Raw genomic sequence first — 25,544 nt, forward strand, 5'->3', positions numbered from 1 at the left:
TATGAATAATTTTCGTTGTTCAGCTCACTTAAATGATAAAGTGAAGCAGGAACTTATGTTTAAGTACGAAAGTTTTAAAAAATGAGAAAAACCCAGGAGTCAGAAGGCTCTTAAAGGCTTACCTGGCGGTTCACCTGCTTACAGCCGGGGCCGCGCCTACGGCATCCCAGACGGGCGCGGCGCTTTGAAAGGCCCCGTCACACTCCAACCCGTGTGGGCACCAACGGGCTTGGCCCAGCTGCGCTTCAACCAGCCTTCTGCTTCAGACAACATTTTAAAAGGATCCCCATCCTGACGGTCTGATTTTTTTCAACTTTAATTAAAGACCACTTAGACAAGCAACCAAGTCTTGCTATTCCCTGGGGTATAGCTTGAAACAGATTTTTATGTAATTACTAATAATGACTAGGCAAACGGGGGGAAGAGGTGCATAACAAAGAAACGAAGAGCTCAGGGTTACATAAAATACTCTCCCCACTAGACTCAGAGGACGCACAGAAGGGAGAACACTTCCTGGCTCCGGCGTGTCAAAACGCTGCATCCCATTAATTTTCCCCTTTTCAGAGGTGTTTGTACCTGTTGTGCTGTACTCTTATTTCGCCAAGCATCTTTTTTGTACCTACTCTCCCTATAAAAGTTATAGGAAAATAAAAATACGCAAATGTGGTATTAAATAAGAACTCAGATGATTTTAACTGTGAAAAAGTCATCACAGTTAGGAGCCTTCACTGGTTCTCCCTAGAAACATACAGAGCACGCACCCCGGGTGTGGCGCGGCGCGGCGCCGGGTGGGGGGAGGGTGAGCCAACGGGCGTCGAGCCTGCAGCCGCGGCGAGCTTTACATGGTGTGGTGGTCTGTGCTCACGACAGCCACATAAATAACGGTAAAGCAGCAAGGTAGTCCTCGAAATTGTAAAGCAGCAATAAAGTGCTAACTTCTTTTCCAAAAGGGTAACAATAATCAAACACAATAACCCTCCCCCCCACACAAAAAAATCCTACGGAGACGCACGAAGCCCGGAAGAGGACGCAGGTGCTCTGGCTCTCGCCCTTCCGCCCCCCCACCCCAGACCCCGATAGAACTGTCCCCCCATCCACCCTCTTCCTTCTGGCCTCTCCGCCCAGGCCTCCCTTCTCCAGCCCAGACCCCAGCAGCCTGACTGCACCCAACCCACTGCGCCCCCTGGCCCCGCACGGACGCCCTCCACAGTCAGGGTGAGCTGGTTTGTGCCGCAGCAACGCACAGCCCACAAGACCCCAAGTGGCTCACACTAACTTAACAGCAGGGAGGGCTTGGGCACGGGACCTACTTTCTCCGGCCCTCAGTGTCCTCATAGGCACCACGGGGGAGACGGCGCCGGGGCGAGAGGAGCTAAGAGGTCAGTCCTTGCCACCTTGCCAGCACTTACTGAGCGCTCCGCAAGTGACCGCTGCCACTATCACTGCTGCTGTCATTATTGCCGGGAAGCTTCCACCGACACCCAGGCCTGATGAGCAGCCACAGGGCTCCCCCCCGCCCAGCTCGGGCCACACGGTGCTGTGGCTGTCCCACCGGCCGGGCCCACGTGAGGTCGGGAGCCCCTGCAGCCTCGGGACTGCAGGGCTCCATTTCTGGGCCCCGGAGCTGAGCAGAGCGTCTGGCCCGTGCAGACGCTCGGGAGATGTTTGCTAAGCTAGGGGGAACGGCGTGGAGTGGTCATCCCCGCTGCGTGAATCAACCCCGAGCGCGAGCTGCACCTGCGCACAGAGCACGGGTTCCCGCGCAAACACGCAGAGACGGCGGCCACGAGGACGCTGACAGAGCGCCACGCGGGGGCCTGGGGCACCGTCGGCAGACGGATGGCCGGGACCTGCTGTTACCTGGACGGGCCCTGCGCCAGGCCTCGGGGGGGCCGGGACCCCCAGGACAGGCCCCTGCTCCCAGGGAAGTTCCAGCCCAGGAATGCGAGGTATCAGCGCCAGCCCGGCTCCACCAGGGGAAAGAATGCGGCCCCGGGCTCCGCCCCGGCCCTCATTCCGCCGGGGCCTTCTCCCACACAGGCGGGCGCTGTGGGGCACCGAGGGGCCTGCACAGAACTGCTCACACACCCGGACAGGGGCGACGGTCACACAGGAATGTGCGTGTGTCAAAACCCGTGGGAACGCTCATTCCACATCTGTGCACTTTGTTGTGTATGAACGGCGGGGGCAGCAGGCAGGGACACAACCAAGCCGTGCTCCACTCCTCCGGGCTTCCTGGGAGCCTCGCAGAGGAGGGAGGGAGGGGCTGGGAACGGCCAGGCCGGGCCCCCCCACCCCACCACCACCCAGGCATCCACCGCGGACCTGAACGCGGCAGCCCCAGCTCCCTCAGGAGGCCCCACCCTCGAGCTTCACAATCCCCACCAGAAGAGTGGGGACACTCTGCCCTGTCCCCGCTCGGTCCTGCCTGCTTACCTCTGTCATGAAAACACCCCTTGCCAGACAGCTGGCACCTTCCTCTTAGTGCTGGTCAGTGAAGGCCGGTCCGTTCCTCCCGTGTCCTCCCCCCAGCGGTTAGCACAGCGCTGGGCACTCGTGTGAGGCTTACTAACAAAGACCTGTTTCTCTGGCAGTAGGTTTAAAGGCCACCTCCAAACACATGGAACATATTCTCACCTTTAGATAAGAATGTTACTTCTAAGCAAGAATAATGCCTAAGTCACGTTAACTCAAAAACTGTGCAGACTTAAACTCCCCTTTTTGGAGACGCACAAACCCCACCGTCATGGTTTCCAAGTCCCCAGAAGCCGCACACGCACGGGGCCGAACAGACGGGGGCCTGGACTGCAGGGGTGGCACCGGAGCTCGCGCTGCAAGGGCCGCCGGGCCTCGGGCTCCGCGGCACCAGTCGCACACACAGCCACAGCCACACGGGCCACGCCGCCAGTTCCCCCGAGTGACAGCTCCTGGCACCCTGCTCAGTGTGAGGGCCCGTGTGCACGGGCAGGCACACACCTGGCAACCCAGGATGGCGGCGGAAAGATCCTCTTCAGAGCACGACCCACGGCACCGACCCAGAGTCTTCAAGGGTGGGGCGGCGCAACACGTGGCAAAAGCAATTTTGAAACAGGTGTGACGTTCCACAGGCGACTTCGGTTTTTCAAGGTCTACAGTTTGAATCCGGTGTTCGAACCAGAAATCATGACGTACGAGGCTAGTGTGGAGCTGTCTCTAGGCAGGAACGTGTAATGTCAGGAAAGTAAAACTGGCTTCTCTGAGCTTGGACGTGGACTTGAAATGGCTGGACAGCCTGCGTCCGGCCTGTGGTCTTGACGTCGCATGCGTGGTGCGGACACCCGGTGGTTCGGGTGCCTCTGGCAACAACCCAGCAGAGGGCGTGGTGGAGACCTTGGCAGATGGGGGGTGCGGAGAGCAGGGCGGACAACTCAGAGCCAAGGTCGGGCAGGGGCCCCGGGGGCTCGGGACGATGAGGGGTGATGCGGGCGGCAGGCTGCACAGGGTCCCCCCCCAACTCCCCCCGGCACCTGGCCTCCCAGACGCCACCATTCTGTTACAAAGAGCTCAGTCTCTGCCGGCACCACCTTTGAAGCCTCAAATTCGGTCTGAATTTGTGCATCTCGTCACAAAGGCTGAACTCTGTGTTTCCATCCTTCCCAAATCTACACAGTCACTAAATGGTGCGCACAGACATCTAATAAATGCAGCCTCCGTGAGTACGTGTCTTTGGAGAAAGTGTAACAGTGCTTAATTTTCTAATAAGGCCCAGCTGAACTGTTTATAAAAACTATTACAAGAGAATAACACACAAACATAAAACACCAGTCGCCTTACGTGGGAACTCTAATCACAACTGTGACCTGACAACTGAACTTCACCACCACTTGTCACACAAGGTCAGTGGAGTGGAAGCTCCCTCACCACGGCGGCGGCCCAGCGTTCCCTCCTCTGAAGCCGCTGGACGCGGCCGCTCAAGGCTGGACACACGTCTGTCTGAAGGGGACACAGACAGGACACGTCTCCTTCTCTCCTCAACGTGCAGGACGAGAGAGCCACTTCTCCCTTTCCTGGGGCCCCCAAAGAGGAACCACAGAATTCTAACTCTGGCTAAATGAGGGGACCCCCACTCTGGCCCCAGCTGGGAGCCTCAGGCATTCCCAGGCACGGGGGAAAACAGGGGCAGCTTCCCAGCGAGCAACGGAGGTCCCGCCACTGCCCACCCATGCCGAGCAGCTGGCGCTGTCCCATGAGCACGGGGCTCTGAGACGCTCTGTTGGGGGCGGGGGAGGAGGAGGAGGAGGATGCAGCTGAAAGTTGCCAGGATGACATTCCAGCAGATGAGACACGCCTGCTGCTGCCCGCTGCCAGCGGCCTGCCAGCCTGACTCTTCCTGTCCGCGCCCCACCGCCCACTGCCCTGCCCAGCCGTCCCCAGCCCCCCCCCGCCAGAACGGCCCAGCCCCTGGGCTGTGGGGCTGCAGGTGAGGACTGCAGTCATTCCCTGCCGTGAAGCCCATTTCTCATCTGGCGGCTCCCTCTGCCTCCAGGCTTCTCAGGCCCTGGCCGATGGGATGGGAGGATGGAAACTCAGCTCCCACCGCCCAGCCCCGAACTCTGCCACCAAAAGGATTTATTTCTCAAGCTACCTGTTGGGTTTTTCCAGTGGGTAAATTCAACACTGTCACTAAATCTTACCAAGTAAACAGCAGTGAATCATTCCCAGAAATTAGTCTCACGCTAAACCAATTATTCAAATGCCGGAGAGTAACACGAGCTAAGTGCCGCATGGGGAAGGATTTGTAACCTAAGATGCACAACAACACAAACAGTTCAACCTCCAGAGGACAACTGCAGCCCCCCCCCACCCGCTCCTCCCCCCCTGCCCCCGGTCACCTCTGAGGGGCCACGGGCTGGCTCTCTGCAGGGCTCCACGGGGCCTGCAACTCGGCCTAAAAGCCTCCGCAGGAATGCTCGGTCAAACAAATCCTGGAAATACCCTTTAGGAAGTTGTCATACCTGGTTAGATATTTTCTTTTAATGCTAACAGTGTACTGTATTTTAGTGTTCTTTAAGAAAGGCATCTTTTTGGAAACGTCAGTCAAGGCTGCACTCAGAATATCAGTTGCTTGAAGTAGTTTGGATGAGCAAAGAAAGTCCTAGTTTCAGCTTATTTACAAAAGGCGTCCTCCCTTCTGCCCCGGAAAGGCCGAGGCGGAGGCTGCGCGAGCTCCCCTGCGCAGCAGGAGCCGGCCCCGCGGGGCCCACGGGGAGGCCGGCTGAAGGCTCCTCCATGCCTCTGGCTGCCGCCACCGCCCTCCGCAGACAGCATCACAGCCAGCTGGCCCACATGTGCGGCCCAGCACGGAAGAAGCAGCTGGAGTGGGAGTGGGGGCCACAGAGCCTGGTCAGGGGACCTGGTCTGGGGCCAGGCCTTCAGGGTTCTTACTCGGCTCCACCACGGACTGGCTGTGTGTGATCCTGGGCCTCAGTTTACACATCTGTGAGGTGGGGACAGCAATGCTGCCCACTCCAGGGAACACTGACGGATGGAGGGGGGGCTTAAACATCTGTCCCGCGGTGAGCACTGGACAATGCTTGCCTCCACCGAGATTGCGCATTTTAGACCTCATTTACTCTTCCAGGCTCTTAAGGGTTGGAATTTTATTTTTTCAATATAAGTGGCCAAGGCAACTGATGCCTTTCCTCCACATTAAAATGCAGGTACTTCCAAATGCAGGTAAACGATCCCTATCAGTGGCACAAAGAGTGAGTGGGGATGGATGGCCGTGACTGACCACAGCATTTCGGCTTCGCGAGGAGGGAGGCTGGGTCTCCTGACCATCCTCACGGCACTGGCTCTCAGGAAAAAACAAAAGTGCATGACACAAAGATGCAAAAGACTGAGAAAAGCTTCAGAGGGCCCCAGGAAAACGACTCCCATGCAGAAATCCCAGGGAGAAAGAACTACCGAGAGAGGAAGGGGAGGGGGGAGAGGACAGGGGCAGGCAGGGGGAGACCAGTGAGAAAATGACGCCCCGAGGACCAGAAGTAACAGAAAACAGTCTGAAAGAGAAACTAAGGACGCGAGGCCGGAGACAGAACACGGAGACGGCACAAGGAGAGAACAGCTGGCCTGGAGGGGGAGCACGAGGTCATGTTCAGAGAGGAGCGACGCCGCCCCGGCTCGCCCACAACTCGGAGCTCTGCCTGAGGCGTCCAGCGCCCTCCGGCCCCTGGCCCCTACCCTGCCCTGCTGCACCCCCTCCCTCCCCGCACATCCCAGGTGAGTCCCGCACACAGCAGGTGACCCCACACACCGGCTCACAGGTGCTGCTCTGCCTGCAAGGCCGGCCCCCTCCCACCCGCCTGCCTCTTTCTTGTGTCTGCTCTAATGCCCAGACCCAAGAGGCCCTTCCTGAAAATCCAGGGCGAGCCGCTCGTACCAAGCATTTAGCACGCCGCTGAGTCCTCTGCGCACGCGGCTTATTCTACTGCCGAAACGGCCCCTTTCCCACTCGTCTCCCCTCTGCACTGGGAATGGCAGGAGGGAGCCCCGGCCACACGCCCGGAGTGCCGACTGGTGCACGGCACGCGGCAGGTGCGGAGCTGCTGAACGGGAAGCCCCGGGTGCGGTGCCCAACAGCACGCGCGCTCCGGGCTGGGGTCGAAACGGTTCCCGACCTTTAGCTGCAAACGCAGCAGCAGATGCAAGTTCCAACTAAAAGCCACAGCTGGAGACTGGATCTCATTCTTGGTCCCTCAGAATGCGACGGGTAGGAAGTTAGACTCTGTCAGAACAGAACAGGAGACACAGGAGGCTTGTACGCAAGTGTGGCGTGGGGGCACAACAGGGACTGGTGATGACGGGGAAAACAGTCCTGTATTGGAACGTGACTTTGATCCTCTTAATTTTCAGCACTGCCGGGGGAAAAAAAAAACTAAGTATGCTAGAGATCAAAACTGTTTTAGATGTGTGACAGACAGCTCCATTTCATTTTTTTTTTTTTTTTTATAAAAGGAGAGAACGCTTCAACATTTGAAACAAGAGCACTTTTTCATTTAACCAGAGAAACGAAGCCTGGGGAGACAGGCAGAAGTGTCACAGCGCCAAAGGCACTCGGAGTGTCATAAGGTCGGGACAGGGAACGGCAGCCTCCCCCCGCCACACACGCGCGCGCACACACACACACACGCGCGCGCGCACACCCACTCGGCGAGAGCGAGGGCGCCCAGGTCGGGGCAGCTCACAGCAAAGGCGGGGTGCGCGCCCCGCTCCTGTGCGGGGAAGAGGATGCTCGCTGCCCGGAGCAACGGTCTGTGAGTTCTCTCTCGCGCTCACACCCCCCCCACCGCCACCTACCAACCCCACCTCAACTCTCGTTAGCAGATCCCATGCTGATGTTTCAGTTTTTAAAATCTTCCAATTAAAAAATGTAATTGGAACTGTAACTATTTGCCCCGGGGCCCCGGCCAAGGACACGCTAAGACGGTCTTCCACTGTCAGAGCAGGACAAAGCGTCACTTCAGCCACGGAGGGACTGCGCGTTTCTCCCCCAGTCACAGAGGAAAACAGCAATTCTAGACCCGTGTCCCCTTCCTCTTAAAATACTGTGTTCTTATTAAAGTGACTCACGTTCACTGTGAAGACTACACAAATTATACAGCAAAAAATCAATCCTTGATTGTACCAGCCAGAGGTAACTATTATTTTTCTCAAGATTTTATTTATTTATTTTTAGAGAGAGGGGAACAGAAAGAGAGGGAGAAAAACATTAACGTGTGGATGGATGCCTCTCATATACCCCCCTCTGGGGACCCGGCTCGCAACCCAGGTACATGCCCTGACTGGGAATCGAACCGGCAACCCCTTGCTTCACCATCCAGCGCTTTATCCACGAGAAAACTGCTGTTATTAATGTAGTGGTACATTTCTTTGGGGTCGTTCTGTCACAGGTAAGTATCTGTGGACCTCAACGATACGTATCACACAGACATAAGGCATACGGAGGTCGGGCCTGCTAGACTCAGGGCTGTGCCCCGCTCTGCACCCCAGCGATCCTGGCACCAGGAGCATGCCGTTCTCTGAGAACACGGTTTTTACTGCGCACGCATCACGGGGCCACGATGCTGAAAGCACCTGCAGCTGGGGGAAGGGAGCTGGCTGCACGTGGTGCTGTCGGTGCTGCCGGGAGGAGCCTCAGCACACGGCTCACCCGGCGGCCTCACCACCGCCCTTTGCCATGACCCCCGAAGGGACTGCTTTCGGTTGGGTAAACTGAGTCACTGGGAGGCTGAATCATCTGCTCAAGATCACCCCGCTATTATTCAACCTGTGTGGGCTGATTCAAGTCCAAATCCCCCATGCATTTATAATCAAGTCTATGACAATTCTTGTCATTTCTAATTCATAAACTTTCTCGCTTATTCTGAAAAATCAGGGAATCACTATTTCATGGCTCCACCTTTAACCCTGTGCTTTCAATCACCCCCGGCTTTACTTTGCTGTGTGTTACAAGAGAGGCTGACTCTCCCCGCACGGCCAGCTCCTCACCCCTGGTTCCCTTTAAAGCAAGCTCTCCTTCCTCTCTGGGCCATCGGCCCCCCATCGCACGTCAACTCCTTGTAACTTCTCGGCACACCGTTTCTCTTCCAGGAGCCTACACCCTGGCCTCCCCCTCAGCAGCGGGACTGTCCCTGGTCAGGCAACAAACGAATCGATGAACTTCAAACCACCGACGTCCTCACAGGGCCCGTGTCTCCTCCGGGAACAAGGCCCAGCTCCGGGTACCTGGCTGCCCCCCGCCCCCGCCCCCCCCGACAGCCCAGGGAGCTCTGGGGGACGCTGCAGAACACTCACTGTCCCGTCAAAAGAGACCCAGGGGAAGGCGCCATTATCTACCTGCCCCCGGGCGGCACGGGGAGGGGCAGGGCAGCAGTTAAGGAAATGGGTTCCAGGCCTTTCCAAGTGCTGGGCTGCCACGGCCCAGTGACTTCCCACGTCTTCTCTGGTGCCTAGGACACGGGCACGTCACATGTCTCGGAAACAGCACGTCCCTGGAAGGCAGTCCTCTCCTCCCCTCTTGGGGGGGGCAGATCCTCCCAGAGGAGGTCGGGCCGCAGGGAAGCCATCCCGCAAGGACTGAGAAACGCGGCCACTGCCGGGACATTTCAGGGCGGCCCCACGGGCGCTGCCGTACAAAAGGTGTCCGTCTAGGCGCTCGCACAGAGCTGGCCAGAGGTTCCAGAGGCCAAGCCTCGAACTTCTGTTCTGGCGAGCATGGAGCACCACGGGAAGAGCTTGGACGTCAGGGTCAGGATTCAGCTGGGGACCGCTCCGGGTGAGAACTGAACTACTGAAGCTCTGGCTCACCAGGAAAAGGGGCACGCATCACCTGTCCATCATTCCTTCCACTCCATGCCAGCGGGGGGGGTGTTGAACCAGAAACGGTGTGTCCCCCCTTCAAGGAGCTTACAGTCTCAGGAGCAAGACAGTCGTAGGGGGAGCCAGGGGAGAGGCACAGGGCCCGCCGCCTAGTCAGCATGCGCCCGTAAGTGACAGGCAGCCGTAAACTGTTCTATTTTACTGACCTACTTAGCTGATCCTGCCTTTTAAATGATGGTACGCTACCCTAGCCGATGTGGCTCAGTTAGTTGGAGCATCGTTCTGTGAACCAAAAGGTCGTGGGTTCAATTCCCGGTCAAGGCACATACCTGGGCTGTGGCTTCGGTGCCCGGTCAGGGCACGTGCCAGAGGCCACCGATCGGCATCTCTCCCTCACATCAGTGTCTTTCTCCCCATCTCTCCTCTCTCCCCCCTCTAAAAAATATGCAAGGATGAGTGAATGAATAAATAAATGCACGCCTTTTCTGCAGAAGAACAAGCTGATCCCTCCACGACAAGACAGAGAAAGGAGGTTTTGGGTCTTCAAAAACATCTGCAGCTGCAACCAACTCAACCTCGACGTGTGTCCTCCCTGCAGGAATTTTAATTTCATTTACTGTAACAGGAACTGTAAGTCCAGGAAACGCACGGTGACAGCTTGATTTATGAATTTTGACATATTTCTTGAACTGGGATTACACTACAAAAGAAAGTGGAATTCTAAGCAAGTCGGATCTTGCCTATACATTCAATCTTCGAATCCGTAAGCTGGGACTCCGCGCAGCGCCTCTCTGACAGCGGAGAGCACGCAGTCTGGGGCGGCCGCGTCCCCGCGGCTTCGGGGCCCCTCGGCGCGCTCTCGGCAGCGGCTAGCACAGCTTCGGTGTCCGCACCGAAAACACTCAGGCTCTTTACAAGGTTCTGACAAAAGACGAATTCGACTGAGAAAGCACTGGCGGTGAAACTGATGAGGAAAAAAAATGATCCCCCCAGAGAAGGTGCTGGTGTTTGCTCTCCCTGCACGTCCTCCAAAAGTCCCGTCTATCAGCCAGTAATGTACACAGAGTAGCAAATGCGAGGGTTCCTTTAAACTCTGTAAATACCCAGAATTTACAGGAACGTTAATTTTCAGTTATTTTATTTTTTATATGTCTTTGTTTGCAAAAATAGTCAGGATATTTTACAGTAGAATATCCTTGAGAAGGAGGGTTGTGTCTTATTTGCTTTATATTTTCAGAGCCTAAAACTATTCTCTGTATGTACCAGCCACTCAACAAATATTATAAAAACAAATTCACATTCAAGAAAAACTTGCTGCATGCCTACTCTGCAGCAGGTTCAATTTAGTCTTGGGGGTAAGAGGGGCAAAACATTTCGGTGAAAAATGTGTCACGAAGATTCTTCACATGTATACATGAACCTCCCCTCACCCGTAACTCTGCATGGAAGCGGCCCAATGGCTGTGCCTCCACGAGGAGCTCTTCCAGACAGCGCCACCCACGCTTTACGTGACATCATACATGTGACGAGAGCGTCCTGTGTGCCCCTGTGTGAACACGTGGGGTCAGACACGCGTGAGAGCTAGGAGCCCTGCCCGTCAGGGAGGAGGAAGGGAAAAGGAACAGCGCTTCCATAAAACCTTCAGTGGGAAGGATTCAACAGCCAAGACCACAGACAGCCCATCTTAGTCAAGATAGTATCTTTGGAAGAAAGAGAAGGTACATAATTTAGATCACCTGCCTGTCTACCCTGGGAAAAAAATGCATGTAGCTTCGTTAAAAAAAAAAAAAAAAGGTTTGATTTTCTTTCCTAATAAAGCATTCACTTAAAGAATTTATGACAAGAGTGAAGAAGAATGGGGAAGGAAAAAATAAACCTTACATTCCTATTCTAACAAAGAAGCCAAAGAATGCTTTCTTCGTGTTTACAGCGTGATGCCATGGGCTTCCTAAGACAAAGCAGAACAGAATCTCCGTGTCAGGTGCACAAAGGTCTCAGGTAAACTGACCGCTGCAGAGGCGGCATGGACACGCCACGTGAGTGGGGCACCCACACACGGCAGAGAGAGAAGTGGGTGGGTATTAGGAGCGCCTCCCTCCCGAGCCCGGCGAAGGGCAGCGCAGCCCTTCCTCGCGACTCAGGACACACACACTGCAGTCCGCCGTGTGCGCGGACGCGACAGTGTGGGACGCCAGGGCAGACTCCGCAGCTGAGGCCGGCACCTGACGCTCCTGAGTCTTGCCTGGGGACACTAGTAGAAAGGAGGCAGGTCACACTTCCGGCGACCTCGGAGCCCTAGCCATCCGGCTCCCGTTCCTGCGGAGGGCTGCTCCCCGCACAGGCGGCCCAGAGGGTCGCACCCGCCCTGCTCCTGCCCGACGGGGCTCCCATCGTGGATCCCTGTGGGATCTGCCCCTGCGTGAGCTCCCCTGGGAAGGCATCTGTCTCCTCCAGAGCACACGGCACGTGCAGTCACTGTCTCCCTCAGCCTCGGTCTCTTCACTTAAAAAATAGTGACAGTTACCTTTTCGGCCTTTTCCACGGAGGCGTTGTACGGCTCCAGCGAACTGACACAGATGGAAAGGACTTTGGAACAGGGAAGGCGCCCCGTGCGTCGAAAGCGCACCATCCGGGTGGGCACCACACTCGATGACCGATGAACTCAGACGAGCACAGAGACCCCGGGGGCTCGGCCGGCTCCTGACCCAACCTCGGAGCACTCGGGCGAAATACGAGACTCTGGGAAACGTGTGTCAGGAGCAATTTTGGAATCCCAGCCCCAAGCAGCAAGGATGGTCTCCGCATGCTCTCAGAGCAAGAGCTGCTCAGGTGGAGACGCCTGTCTGCCTCATCCATGCAAGGAGCCCCCCCCCCCCGCCCCCGCCACCCCGCCAAGGCGGGCGCGCTCCCACGGGGCGAAGGCACGGACAGGAGACAGAGACGTGTGCGCTACCAGGCGGCCACGCTGGGCTTGGGAGGCCTGGCCAGTCTAGGCCAGTCTAGCACCTTCGGCTTGCAGTCAGCTGGGAAGCCCGCCTTAAACCTGCCCCTCCAAACCCTTGGAAAGCTCCTGAATGAGAGGCGCCTGGCGCAGGCGGGAGAGCCCTGGAGCTCACAGCCTCACCAGTCTGAGTTCCACTCTGGGCGCCGCAGCTCACAAACTGAACGGCGGCTCCTAATGTGGGGTCAGCAGCAGGCCTGCCCCGCAGGGCGGGTGCAAGGGTTACATCAGTAATGCCCGTATCTCACTAGGTACAACGCTGGGATGCAGCGCACACTAAACAAACCCCTTTTTTCCTTTGGGTGAGGGACAGACTGAGGCTGGGTGATACAGAATCCCCCCAGCTCAGCCCTTCAGTCTCAGGGCTGAGACAGAGCTAAACGTGGGTAGAAGCAGGGGAATCCATCCGGACAACCCAGGGAGAACTGAAGGCAGATGCTAAAGCCTGTCATACAGCCACCATTTCTCCCACGTTGCGACAGAAGTCACGCGAGTGTGTGTGAACTCCACCCCTTGAGCGAGCATAAAAGCCGGTGTCTATTAACACTCAGCTGAAATCAGGTTTCGACGCCCAGAGTAAAGAAGCTTCCAGCACCTTCAGAATAGGACTGTGATGCTGTGTCTGGTTCTTCGGAAGGAGAAAAAAATTCTCAAGGCGAAGCTTTCAGCTGGAGGCCTTTTGTTGGCACAGGTAAGAAGATGGGAGAAACGGAGGCATTCCTACTCTCAAAGGACAAACTACTCCTTGCCTTCGAGAGTGTCTGCCCAGAGAGCAGCAGTGCTACTAGCGGCGGCCCACGGCCCATGGCCCACGGCCCATGGCCCACGGCCGCGAGCACAGCGCGGCCTCCCTGCCCTGTGAGCCCCGCGGCCGCGGCAGGGCAGTGGCAGGACGAGCTCCCTCTACTCACGGCGCAACCCGAGCCGGGCCACTTGAGTTACGTCACAAGCCTTTCGAAGGTCCTACATTTTATTCCTGTAAGAGGCCGATCCAAAGCAGCAACAAAAGAACAGTCAAACAAGAGAAAACACCTCCTTTGTGCTCCTTGAGAAAGACCGTCTTGGTCACCGAAGGGGCACAGTGTTTCTTCATTCTGTATGAGCGCTCTGGCGAAGGTCAGGCCAGTGACTTTCCAGGGGGACCAGCGGCCTCCCACCCGCACCTGTGCGGACACGCAGCGGCGTGGACACAGCGCACTCGCGGAAGGAAGAAACGGGCTGTCCAGCGTCTGGTTCTGTGACACGTCCCGCAGGGGTTAGTCCATTCTCAAACGCTGCCTGACCTGTGACCTCAAAATGTAGCAACTTAAGGTGAATATTCTATTTTCAACCTTTCCTTTCCTCTGTTCTTTAGACTAGATCATTTCTACTGATTCCTCTCCAAATTCACTGACTCTTCGTTACTCTGGCATCTCTGCTGAGTTGTGACCCTCAGTCAGTAAATCTTTTTGAATTTTATTTTGGATACTGTATTTTCGAGTTCTAGAATTTCCAGTTGGTTCTTTTTTTTAGTAGTTTCAATTCTTTGCGATATGCTCTCTTTTCATTCATTAAAAGCACATCCTCCTCTACATTCTTCAGCGCAGTTACAACTGCTTTGAATCCTTGCCTGCTAAGCCTAACCCCTTTGTCGCGGCACAGCCAGTCTCCGCCGATCACCTGCTCTTCCCTTGAGAACCTTCCTGTGTCGAGCGAGTCTGGATGTGTGCTGGACACTGTAAGTGCCATGCTGTGGACACTCCGCATTCTATTAGATTCCTCTGAAGAACTGTTATCTTTGTTTCGGCAGGCAATTATCTCAGCTGGACTTAAGACGTACACTCTTTAGAGTAACTGCTCCAATGTCAACACGACGAGTCTGTCCTGGGCTGGTTGTGCGCTGCCTGCCCCACGTGTGACGCAGGCACCGGCAGTGAGGCAGGGGTCGGCACAGAGAACCTGGGGCCTGCTTCATCCTTCCCGGGATTCCCTCCTTCACCCTCCAGTGGCCGTGGCTGCTTCAGCCTGTCCTTTGGTCCTTTCAGCTGAAAGGCCTGTGGACTTTCCATCAGTTTTAACTGCCCAGCATGACAGACACTGGGTCTTGTTCCAAGTGCCAACTGGACTCCAAATCTGCCCTGTGAGGGTCAAATCTGAGTGTTTTCAAGTAGCTGTCTTATGTCCAGAGTTTATATAGTTATTTGTAGGAAGATCAGTCTAACGAGTCTAACGAGTCTAACGAGACCAGTAGCTTACGAGGCCAATAACAAAAGCAGAGCCTGCACAACTTAGTTATTCTGCCCGATTCCCTCTATTCCTCACACTGTGTATGTGGCGGGGGAGGAGGGTGGATTCCGGGAGGGCCGGAGTGGGGGCGGGGGGCAGGCTCTTCCTGATTCATGCGCCGTGAGCAACTGAGAAACCGACGAGAGCCACTCCCAAGGCAGGTTCTCGCTCACACGCCTGGCCCCTTGTTCCCTCGTCTCCTTCTCTGTCCCCACTGCGTCGCATCCTCCAGGGCTCCTCCACAGTGGCCTGGCGACTCGTGGCATGGCGACCTCAGGGAATCTGTACTTCCTACAGGTGACTGGCTTCTTCTGAGAGGCGCGAAGTGGGGCCTGCCAGACCAGCCTAGGCTTTAACCGAGAAGGCCCGGGGTCACTCCTACCGTATTTCATTGTTCAGAGTCACCACAGGGCTTCGGTCATCCAATTTCTAGCGACGGAGAAGAACAGGCCAACCCCTCATGGGGGAGCGGCAAAGTCTCACTGCACGGAGGCATGCAGAATGATAGGCATGTGTGTGGCCCTCTCGGGAAAACTCGATCTGCCGCACACATGCTCTCTATCTGACAGAGCAACACAGACGCCGCCCGGCGGGAGGCCCGAGGAAGACACGGGCAGGTCAGTTCAACGGGAAACACGTGGGCCTGTCCTCCCGCCGCCTTTTGTCATCGCCCTCTCACGTCAGCAACACAATGACCTCCCAGCGATTCGGCATAAAACAGGTCTCTAATGCAGTCTGCTGAGCTTCCGAAGACTCAGTACTCACATACACTGCGCACTCCTAGAAGAAATGCTTATGGCGCTACCATGCAAAACGAGGAGCACAGACCTAAGTTGAAGTTCACCTGTTTTTTTTTTAAGACGATGTCCGTAATATCAGCAATAACTACTGTTTATGAAGTGTCGACTATGCATTTGACAATTTCTAAGCTTTTCAAATACCCGTTGTCACTGACTGTCCTCTATGTGACGTGTGAGAGTGTGTAAGTGCAGGAGCTTAGGACAAACACTGACCACTCACAGGACAGGAGACTGACTCAGACACTCTAAGGACAAACGATGCAAACCACAAAACCGCAAACATTGACACAGACAAGCACGGCGCCTGGTGCTCCCCTGCGGGCACAGGCACACGTACACACACACACACACACACACGCTGCTCACACACACACACGTATCTCAAGCGCCTGTCTAAGCACTTTAAGGTTTCACTGCAAAACAGCGAACAGACTCCAATTCTAAACACACGGCACTGTCAGTGAAGTCGCGCACATGTGACCCTCGGGAGGAGGCACCCGCACCTTGTCCTGGTTGTCTTTGTTCCGGTAGCACAAGTTTCCAATCAGGCGGATGAGGTGGGACTTGAAGCCCTCGGCCACGCCGGAGACGTCGCCTTCCGCTCTCACGCGGCCCGAGGAGCTGAAGACGTTCGTGCCGACTTTGCCAGCTGCGTGGATCAGCCGTAAAAGCTCTAGAACAGAAAGAACAAACTTCATTTCCCATAGAGAAATTTTCAGTATTCTGAACTAGTTTCCCATACACAAACCATTCATTTTAATGGATTAAAATAGAATAAAGGGAGAGAACTGAAAGTTTTCTTTCATGATTAAAAGACTCTTCTACTTTTGCTTTAAAATCTGTCATGACTGACTTTAGGGACATAAGCCATAATGATCACCCCGACCTGGGCTTTCTATGTATCCACAGAGAAAAGTAGCTAAGGATTCCCCACCACCTTTCTTAGAAAAAGGTTTCTGACTCCACCGTCCGTGAGAGGGCTGACACGGTGACGGGCCAGCTGAGCCAGGAGGCCGCCGGGCTCCCGCCCTCTCACGGGGCCCTCCGCAAACCCGGCGGCGGCAGCAGCCGGGGCGCCACTTCCACAGCGGTTGGCGGTTTCAGAGCGGTTGGCGGTTTCAGAGAGGGGACGGCAACCCGCGGCAGCCCTGGCTCCGAGCTCGGGCCTTCCCACAGGGACGCGTCCCCCCGGGCTCGTGGTGTTTTCACTGGCGCTAAAGGCCCTGAATTCAAAACCAAAACACCGACAGGAGGTCCTACCTGTCGCCTACAGCTCACTGCTCCGCCATCCACCCACCCAGCAGACTCATCTCCCTTGGCACGTGGGTCTCCAGAACAAGCGCCACCTTCTCTAAAGGAAGGACAGCAGACAGCGCAGCGCGGCGCGGGGAGCCTGGCCAAGCGCGGGAACAGGCCCCCCCGAGTCCCTTCACAAGCCACGCTTCAGCAAAGATGGTACCACTTCAAACACTGGCGTCTTGTTTAAAAACAACTTTCTTATGAGAATCTAATACACAATTACTATGTGTGAGCCCTACTATTTGTGCCCCCTAAACGTAATTAGGAAAAGTTTGACTAACAAATTTGGTGAAACTGTGGTAATATAAAAATTGCTATCATCATCATCATCATCATCATCATCATCACCACCATCGGAACCAGCCCCCTGTCGTCACAGCCCCTGCCATGAAACACCCCCAGGCACGCACCCTGTGTGGCAGGCACCGGGACCCCCACGTACTGATGAGGCATCTGCGGCTCAACAGCAGGGAAGTGGCAACAGCTGTGATTCCTCTCAGGAAAAAATATTCCCCCCAAATCTCAAAAATATAACAACACCTGGAAATTACAGACCTGTGTTTGAACTTACAGTACGGTGAGACAAATCAAAGCTTCCCGGCCGCAAACGGGAGCGTGGGGGGACCGACTCACCGATGCCCCTCTCCAGCAGGCCGGGGTGGCCCTGCAGGTGGCCGAGCAGGTCCGTGCTCGCCGTCATTTCACACAGGACGTCCAGGAGCCTGATCGTGGCCAGTGCCTCCTGAAGAGAGAAGGACACAGGAGTTTTTAAGCCGAGCGGAACCGCCGGGCCGCCGTGAGCAGCAGTGAGAGGGTGAAACACGACAGTGAGTATTACAGAGGCCGTGCTTCCCCCACAGCCAGGGAGCAGGGACACCGTCCAGGCACGACAGGGGAGCGAGGGACACACGTGCACCGGTCACGCGCTCTGATGGCAGGCACCATCAGGAACACGCGGTGACGTGTCATTTTGTGTCTCGGAGCCGAGAATCGGAAAGGTTCCTATCCAAGCAAAAATGCTCCCCAACCATGGGATAAATGTTCAAAATTACTAGCTATGCACATAACATTTATGCAAATACTTTCTTTTTAAAGTATTCCCAGCAAGCAAGTTCTACTTTAAAGATACAAATACCCCATGAGCTACATTAATTCCTTGTCCACAGGAATCCTGTAAAATGCTGTGGTTGAAAGAACTCTGGCTACAAGAATGTGCATTATTTCTGGGTAAATATAAATGTATACACAGTATCTTGGAAAAGATCTAAGATGGAAAACATATTATTTGAAAATGTTTGTTCATCTGACTACTAAAGAGTTTATTTTCGAATAGGCTGCATAATCGAGAAACTACCAACTGCCAATGGCATGGCAACAAGGAGTCAAAATGAAATGTTAAAATGCGATTTTTGTACAGACTTTGAGCTAATTTTTAAAGTACACAATATTTAACAAAATGTGGTAGATGCTGTAATTTTAGTAATAAAGATAACGTTCTTTGAAATAAAAATAAATTACTTTTGTTATTTCTAAATATGTATTTATTATTCTCTAGTAAATTTAAAGGTACTATTTTAATATAGCACCTAAAATCTCAAAATAAATAGCAAAAAACAACACATTTTTAATGCCCTGCCTCTTTAATTTTATTTGCTAGCTTTACCTGCTAGTTAAAAAATTAGGGGAAAATACTGAGATGAAGAAGTCTGAGGTGAGTCCCACCTGTAAGGGACCCGAGACACCCACCACCTTTGCTCGGCTGGGGCCGCCCCCTCTTTTGTCAGGTGGGGGGATGCCCCAGCTGTCACCTCCCAACACCCTTTCTCCTTCAGGAAATGGCTGACTGGTTCCAGGTCTGGGACAGACACACACAGGATGATCCAGCACATCTCGTCACACCAGATGGCGGGAAGCTATCTGAAACTAGCAGAGTTATGTCAGAGAAAAATCAGAAGTGACCCGAGAGGCCCCCTGGCCAACAAGGGCACTCAGAAGTTAGGAAGAATTATAGCTACAATGGACTGAAATCACGTGGTTTTAAAGCCAAGACTTCATAATAATTAGAACACAACAAGGCACTCGTCACCTTTGGATGACAACACAAAATCGACTCGTTCCTCGCAATACTGGTAGTGAAGGTCAGAGAGACAAGCTGTACCTTATATAACCCGCGGCTGATTAGGGGAAGATTCTCTGTATAAAATACTGCAGCTAATAAATGAAAAAATGAATGATATTTTGCAACCCCCTAACAATGAATGAGTCTAGTTAATAATCACTAACTAACATCACGAAAGAGACAACCAGACGCTCTGAGCCTCCTGATAAATGTACACGTCACCAACCTTACTTAAAACAGACAAGAAAGGAACCAAATCTGAATAAGCCTCTGGAACTGATTATCATTCACAGGAAATTCAAGGAGAAGAAGAGTACGTTAAAGACCACTACGGAGATATAATCATCAAAATCCAAACGTTAGAAGACTCCACAGATAAAACAACCCAACTTCTTCAACAAATAACTAGCACAGAAAAGAGAAAAAGGAGGAGGTGGAGCGGGGGGGGGGGGGGTGCCGAGGGGAAGAGGAGGAGGGAACCTGTAAACGGAAAGAGCTGAGACCTATCAACCAAATGCCCTCATTTGTACCCCGATTCAATGACATAAGCTTCAGGAAAAAGGGGGCAATGGGGATCACATAGATCCTGTTGATTTGATGCAGTGGCTGTATTTCGGTCAAGCGTGAAAACTCTCCTTATCTTTCAGAGATGCATATACAGTATTCGCTGACGAAATACGGTAAAGCTGTTTTAATCCAGGGCGACTGGCATTAAAGAGAACGGGGGCTGCGGGGAAGGAAGGCAGAGATGAGCACGTGTCGGGCTGGAAGAGGCAGTCAAAAAGCCTCCTTCCAGCTCCTCAACACTGGACACTAACCCAAGTAAACCCCCCACGACATGCTCTATTTCTACCTAACACATCCCTAATTGTAATAAATAGAACCCTTTCATTAACAGAGTATTCTAAGGACCATCTGGAAATTAGCAATGAAGTAACAGCCAGAAAATATTCTCTTAAAAAAATAAGTGACGCGTCCCATGCCCTCCCCGTATTATAAAGCTATATTCACTAAATCAGGCTCTAGGGGATTCACAAAGACAGACGCAGGTAAATCAAAGGTACAAGACTTTCAAGTGGGCAAGAAAGAAAAAAAAGATTTGTCTCCTCTCTAGAAAAGCTGTCTTCGATCTTTAGTGTCCTTGGGCTGTTACAACTGTCAGTCGTAGAAAAATGATAACAATGCAAACGATTCTTGTGCACAGAAATGCAGAGAACCTGTGTCTGGCTGGAACGCAACTAAGCTCGGCCTTGTGCAGGGAACGGTGTGCATGTGCGTGGGCGTGTCGTCTGTAACTCACCGCACACTCTCGGGCAGCTCTTCGAATGCTCTGCCTGTTGCTAATATCTCTTCCTTCCAAAAGTTGGCAATCCAGAAATGGACCCAAAAATGTGTAAGAATTTAATACACGATAGGGGGATTAAGTGGAAAGGATGGATTTATTCCCTATATGATACTGATATAATAATGAATAGATAACATTTAGGGAACACTAGCTATATACACCAGTCCATCGACTAGATGCTTAAATTAAAATACAGTTCATCTTACAGGTAAAGAACCTGGGGCACAGAGAGAAAAATAACATTTCCAAAAGCTGACATCCGCTACTAGAAGAAACCATGATTCAAAACCAAGCAGTCACCAAAGATTTCACAATCTTGGACAGTCAAAAGTCGTAAATGATTCATTTGGATCTATACTTCATTCCTTACTCAAAAATAAACTCAGGTTAATCATAAATGTAGACAAAGCCCTGGCCAGTGTGGCTCAGTTGGTTGGAGCATCATCCCATAAACCAAAGGGCTGCGGCTTCAATTCCCAGTCACAGCACATCCCTGGGTTGCGGGTTCGGTCCCTGGTCTTGGCACAGACAAGAGGCAACAGATCGGTGTTTCTGTCTCACATAAATGTTTCTCTCCCTCTCTCGCTCCACACCCCCGCCCCATCAAAAAACCAGTAAGCATGTCCTTGGGTGTGGATAAAAAAAATGTACACAAAATATGGAAAGAAGTAGAATATAAAGGGGTATAATTTCCACAACCTAAGTGATGAAGGTTTTATTAAATATATAAAAAATTGCAGAAACCTTAAGAATAAAATTAATAAGCCTAACTAGATTAAAAACCACCCAAAAATCTTCTAAAAGCCTAACAAACCAAAAATCAATTCCAACAAAATATTTTAAGGAAAAGACATATTAATTTTCTGAAAAGGCTCATTAATAAATGTACATTAAAAGGAAACCAAATATGAAAACAAAGGAACATGCTGGTCCTTAAAAAAAAGCGAAAGAGAAATGATAAATAAGATTGGTGCGGGGCTGTAGACACACACATTCTGGTGCTCTATTGGTGTCTCATTTAGGAATATTTCTAAAATTTTAAATAAGCATATCCTTTGACTCAGCAATTCAACTTTCAGGAATTTATAATCCCAAATTTACTTGTCCGAAACTGCAAAGACATTTTTACAAGAATGGTTACTGTAACATTATTGTAAAGGTTTTTTCAAAAAAAAACTGGCGCTGGCCAAGTGGCTCAGTTGGTTGGCACGTCCTCCTGTGCACCAAAAGGTTATGGGTTCAATCCCCAGCCAGGGAGCGTACAGGAGGCAACTGATCAGTGCTTCTCTCACACCAACCTCTCTCTCTCAATCCCCCTCTACCCTTCCTTCCTCGCCACTCAATACCCGCACCCTCGGGTGAGGGTGGAAACAGATGCAATGAAATAGAAGGCGCTGAGCCCGTGCACAAGAGCTCCGTCGTGGCCCGGTCACGTCCCAAAGGCCCCGCCCCTGACACCATCACACTTGTCATTGGGTTTCAACACAGAAGGGGAGGCAGGGGAGACCTGCAAGCGCCAGTAGGTCCCCATGGCATCTTTCAAAGTGTTCACAGCAGAGTTCCCCCCGAGGCCCTAGCCGAGTTAGGACGCCTCGCACCTCATCGTCATGCTGCTCGGAGGCCAAGCTCAGCACCGTCTTGCACTGCGCCACGAAGGCGCCCGCGATCAGCTCGGCGTGGCTCAGAAACACGGGCACGTCGTCCTTGCTCAGGGGCTCCTCGCCCGCGATCTTGGCGATTATAACGTCCAGCAACGTCACCCTGTACAACAAAGTCATTAATGAACACGCGATACTGAAAGTCTACCATGTTAGAAATATTCGTAGAGAACACGTTAAGAGAATATTTTTAATTTTTAAGTTCCTTACTTTGCTTTTATATCTAGCTAGGGAAAATAATTTTTTATGAATAAAATGAATCCTTATCAACTACCTATTTTTTAAAATCTCGATTTCTTTGATGTGACTTGGCCATAGAAAGAAGCATCTTTTTATATCCATTACTTTGAGCCCTGAAATAATTGAACATTTCAGAAATGCTGTCGGTTTTATATTACACCTAGTAATAATAACAACAGCAAAGTTAAGTGTGCTCACATCCACTGCTTACTCGAGTAAAAAAAGCATTTCACACACGTTTTTTCATTTGACCTCCGCAGAAGCTCCGCGGCAGGCATGGCCGTCAGCCTCGCCCGGAGGGTGGGGGAGGAGGCCTCCCTGAGGTCGCTTGCCGGGGGCCACGAGTCGTGCGCAGCTGCATCAGGGTTCAAACTCAGGCTCCTGGGCCAGGCGCCTGGACGGCTGGTTTTACTGTCTTCTCAGGGGGCTGGAGTCCAACCTACGCCATTTTTGACGTCAACATTAATATTATCGATAAACATTTTTATTCAGCAACCTCTTTCCCTCTCTTAGAAGAGACAAGTCACACGCGGGGCCACCTGTCCAGCGCGAATCCAGGAGGACGCTCCTCCAAGTGACGTTCTGACTCGGGGTGGGATGTGTAAATCTTTACTTATTTTATTTACGTGCCAGACGGGGTGTGAGTGCCGGAAACACTCAGCCAGCAGGGGGAAACGCACTTCCGGTAGGCAGGCAGCACTCCTCAATGGAGGACCAACAGGAACTGCTTACTCTTTCGAGTGAGGAAATAAATCTGTTTTGATGGGAAAGATCTCCAGTCTGGAAAAACTACCCACAGGCCTTAACAATGTTCAAAATTCCCAGAACCTCAGACCTCTTGGAACAATTACCACTGCAAACTAAAACCAGTAACCCCTCCTCGGCTGAGTACAAAGGAACAACGCACAGCACGGCATGAGGAGGCTTTACTTCCTGCATTCCCACGGAGCCCTCGGAAACGGACGGGCGCTCACCCTGGGCCACGCCCTGGACTCCCACCTGCCCCGAGCAGGCCGGCTCTCCGGGAGCGCTGGGCCGCGGGGCCCTACCAACTGCGACTGCACAGGGACCCAAAGCTCTGCTCCAAAAACACTCCTTGTGTCTTGGGGTAATGTGGCCGTTACTGCTGGTGTAAGAAGTCATGCTCCTTGGCTTTCCAAAGTTCTGCACTGAAGATATCACTGAAAATGGGTGATTTCACGGAAGAAAGCAACTCGATCAGACGGAGTCACAGGTGTGCAGAGAGCGGTGCGGAGGGCCGAGGAACCAGACGGCCGGCGGGCACTGGGCAAAGGGCGCGGCACGTGCAGGCCTCGAACGGGAGGCAGATCCTGATGGAGTCCCGTGAGGGTCAGGATGGGGGAGGGGGAGCCCGGGGCAGTGGTGACCAAGGTGACCAACAGAGACAGGAAGGCCCAGGGACCCAGGGGGTGAGGAAGGACCTGCATGCAGGAGCCAAGCAAAGGCAAAGGCAGGTTTCGCCTCCATTACACATCCCGCAGAGGCACCCCCTCCTGGGACGGCTCCCCGGGGGCAGCAGGCACGCTCCGCGCTCTGGAGCGTGGTTCTGAGACAGGACGTCTGAGGAGATGGCGAGCGAGCGACTTTGAAGGACAGAAGGGAAAAGTCAGAATTGAATCTTTAAAATATAAAATATAAAAATATAAACCAAGTTTAACTATCACCTGAGAATAAACCACACTCCATTAGATGATGCTACTTACGTTAAGTCACCTGCCATTAAAACGCTTTCACTGGCTCCCACTGGTGGTGAGTGGGCCCATTTCCTGGGCAGCCACCAAAACAAACTGAGGACACTCGTCCGTCAAGACACATGCACCCCTCTGCTCGCCGGAGCGCCGTCCGCGGGAGCCGAGCCACGGGAGCAGCCCGAGTGCCCCTCGGCCGGCGGCGGGATAGGGACGGCGCGGCGCACGTCCTTACGCAGTGGAGTACGGGGCGGGCCAAAAGGTGCGTGTGGCTTCTAAGTAAAAACGAAGGACACGTTTCTCATTCTCACCAACACCTCTGTTGGACCACGTAGTCGCCGTTTCGTTCCACTACCTTCTGCCGTCTTGCAGGCAACTTCATAGATCCACCTTGCCAAAACCTTTCACCCTCTTGAGCAAGGAGCTGCTCCCGATGCCTTTCGCAGTCTCCCAGGGACCTGAAGTTTTTCCACTGCAGAATCTTGTAAAGACCGAAATAAATGGAAATCCAAAGGTGCAGTGTCTGATGAATACGGTGGACAAATCAGAACGTCTCAGCCAGGCTGTAACAGTTTTTGCCTGGTCGTCAAAGAAACATGTGGTCTCGCTACTCCTGGTGGAAGAGTCTGCGTTTTCTGTTGACCAGTTCTGGACGCTTCTCGGCGAGTGCCGCTCTAGGTCGGTCTGACTGGGAGCAGGACGTGCTGGAACCAATAGTCCTGTTTCCCGGAAGAAGCTCATAGTAGAAGAAGACTCCCTTCCAGCCCCACCACATACACAGCATCGCCTTCTTCAGATGCAGATCGGCCTTTGGTGTGGTGGGTGGTGGTTCATGTCGCTGCCCCACGATCTCTTCCATTCCACATTATTGCAAAGCACCCACTTTTCATGGCCCATCACAATTTGCTTTAAAAACGGAACATTGTTACATTTAAGCATGAGGAAATATAGTCAAGGTTTTTTTCACTTAAATTATGCAGAACCCAAACATCAAAGCGATTAACATAATAACCAAGCTGGTGCAAAAGATTTTCAATGCTTATTTGGATATGTTGAGGATGTCAGCTACCTCCCACATGGTACAACGTACATTGTTCTCACTCAGCGTCTCAATCTGATCGCCGTCAACTTCACCTGGACTACCCGGCGGAGGAGCGCCGTCCAGCAGGGAACCGCCAGCATGAATCTTCGCAAACCACGTGTGAACGTTCGGTCGGTCACAGCACCTTCTCCACACGCTGCACAGATCTCTTTTTTGAACTTTAGTTGCATTTTTACCTTTCTTGAAATAATAAAGCAAAATATGCCAAAAGCATTGCTTATTTCTTCCATCTTTAATACTAAAACGGCCACACAAAAGTTCACCAATTTTGATAAGTTTTTTTAAATGCAAGATGATATGACAGCTGTCCCGATACAATCTAAGAAAACTGCTCTGAATGAAGTCAAAGACAACTAAGCACTACTACAGCCATCTTACAGAAAAAACAAACGAACCTTCTGGCCAGCCCCACACTCCTCAGCTCTAACAAGCGAAATGCCACTGCCTGCCACGACACGGGCGCCGCCGCCAGAGTCCCGCTGAGTGAACTACAGCAGGCGGAAACGGACAAGAACCACGGGCTCTCTCTCCCAGGTGGGGTGTACAACGAAAAAGAACACACAGACAAACAAAAGACACAGAGAGCAGAGTGGTGGCTGCCAGGGGGGACTAGTGGAGTGTGACATGTCACAAATAAAGTCACACA

At 52.9% G+C, this 25,544-nt stretch overlaps 1 protein-coding gene across 2 annotated transcripts in view; it reads right to left on the bottom strand.

The window, feature by feature from the left end:
• ATXN10 (ataxin 10) overlaps window positions 1–25,544 on the bottom strand; it is a 122,990-nt gene that overhangs the window by 45,937 nt on the left and 51,509 nt on the right. For both annotated transcript variants that reach the window (XM_045834853.1, XM_045834854.1), the window contains exons 7-9: window positions 21,788–21,950; window positions 17,359–17,467; window positions 15,930–16,099 (exon numbers count right to left, since the gene is read on the bottom strand). In XM_045834853.1, the coding sequence (XP_045690809.1) occupies window positions 15,930–16,099; window positions 17,359–17,467; window positions 21,788–21,950 (442 nt within the window). The remainder of the gene's footprint in view (window positions 1–15,929; window positions 16,100–17,358; window positions 17,468–21,787; window positions 21,951–25,544) is intronic.

This window comes from Phyllostomus hastatus, unplaced genomic scaffold (assembly GCF_019186645.2).
Source record: "Phyllostomus hastatus isolate PE091 unplaced genomic scaffold, TTU_PhHast_1.1 phas_contig_198, whole genome shotgun sequence".
NCBI lineage: Eukaryota > Metazoa > Chordata > Mammalia > Chiroptera > Phyllostomidae > Phyllostomus > Phyllostomus hastatus.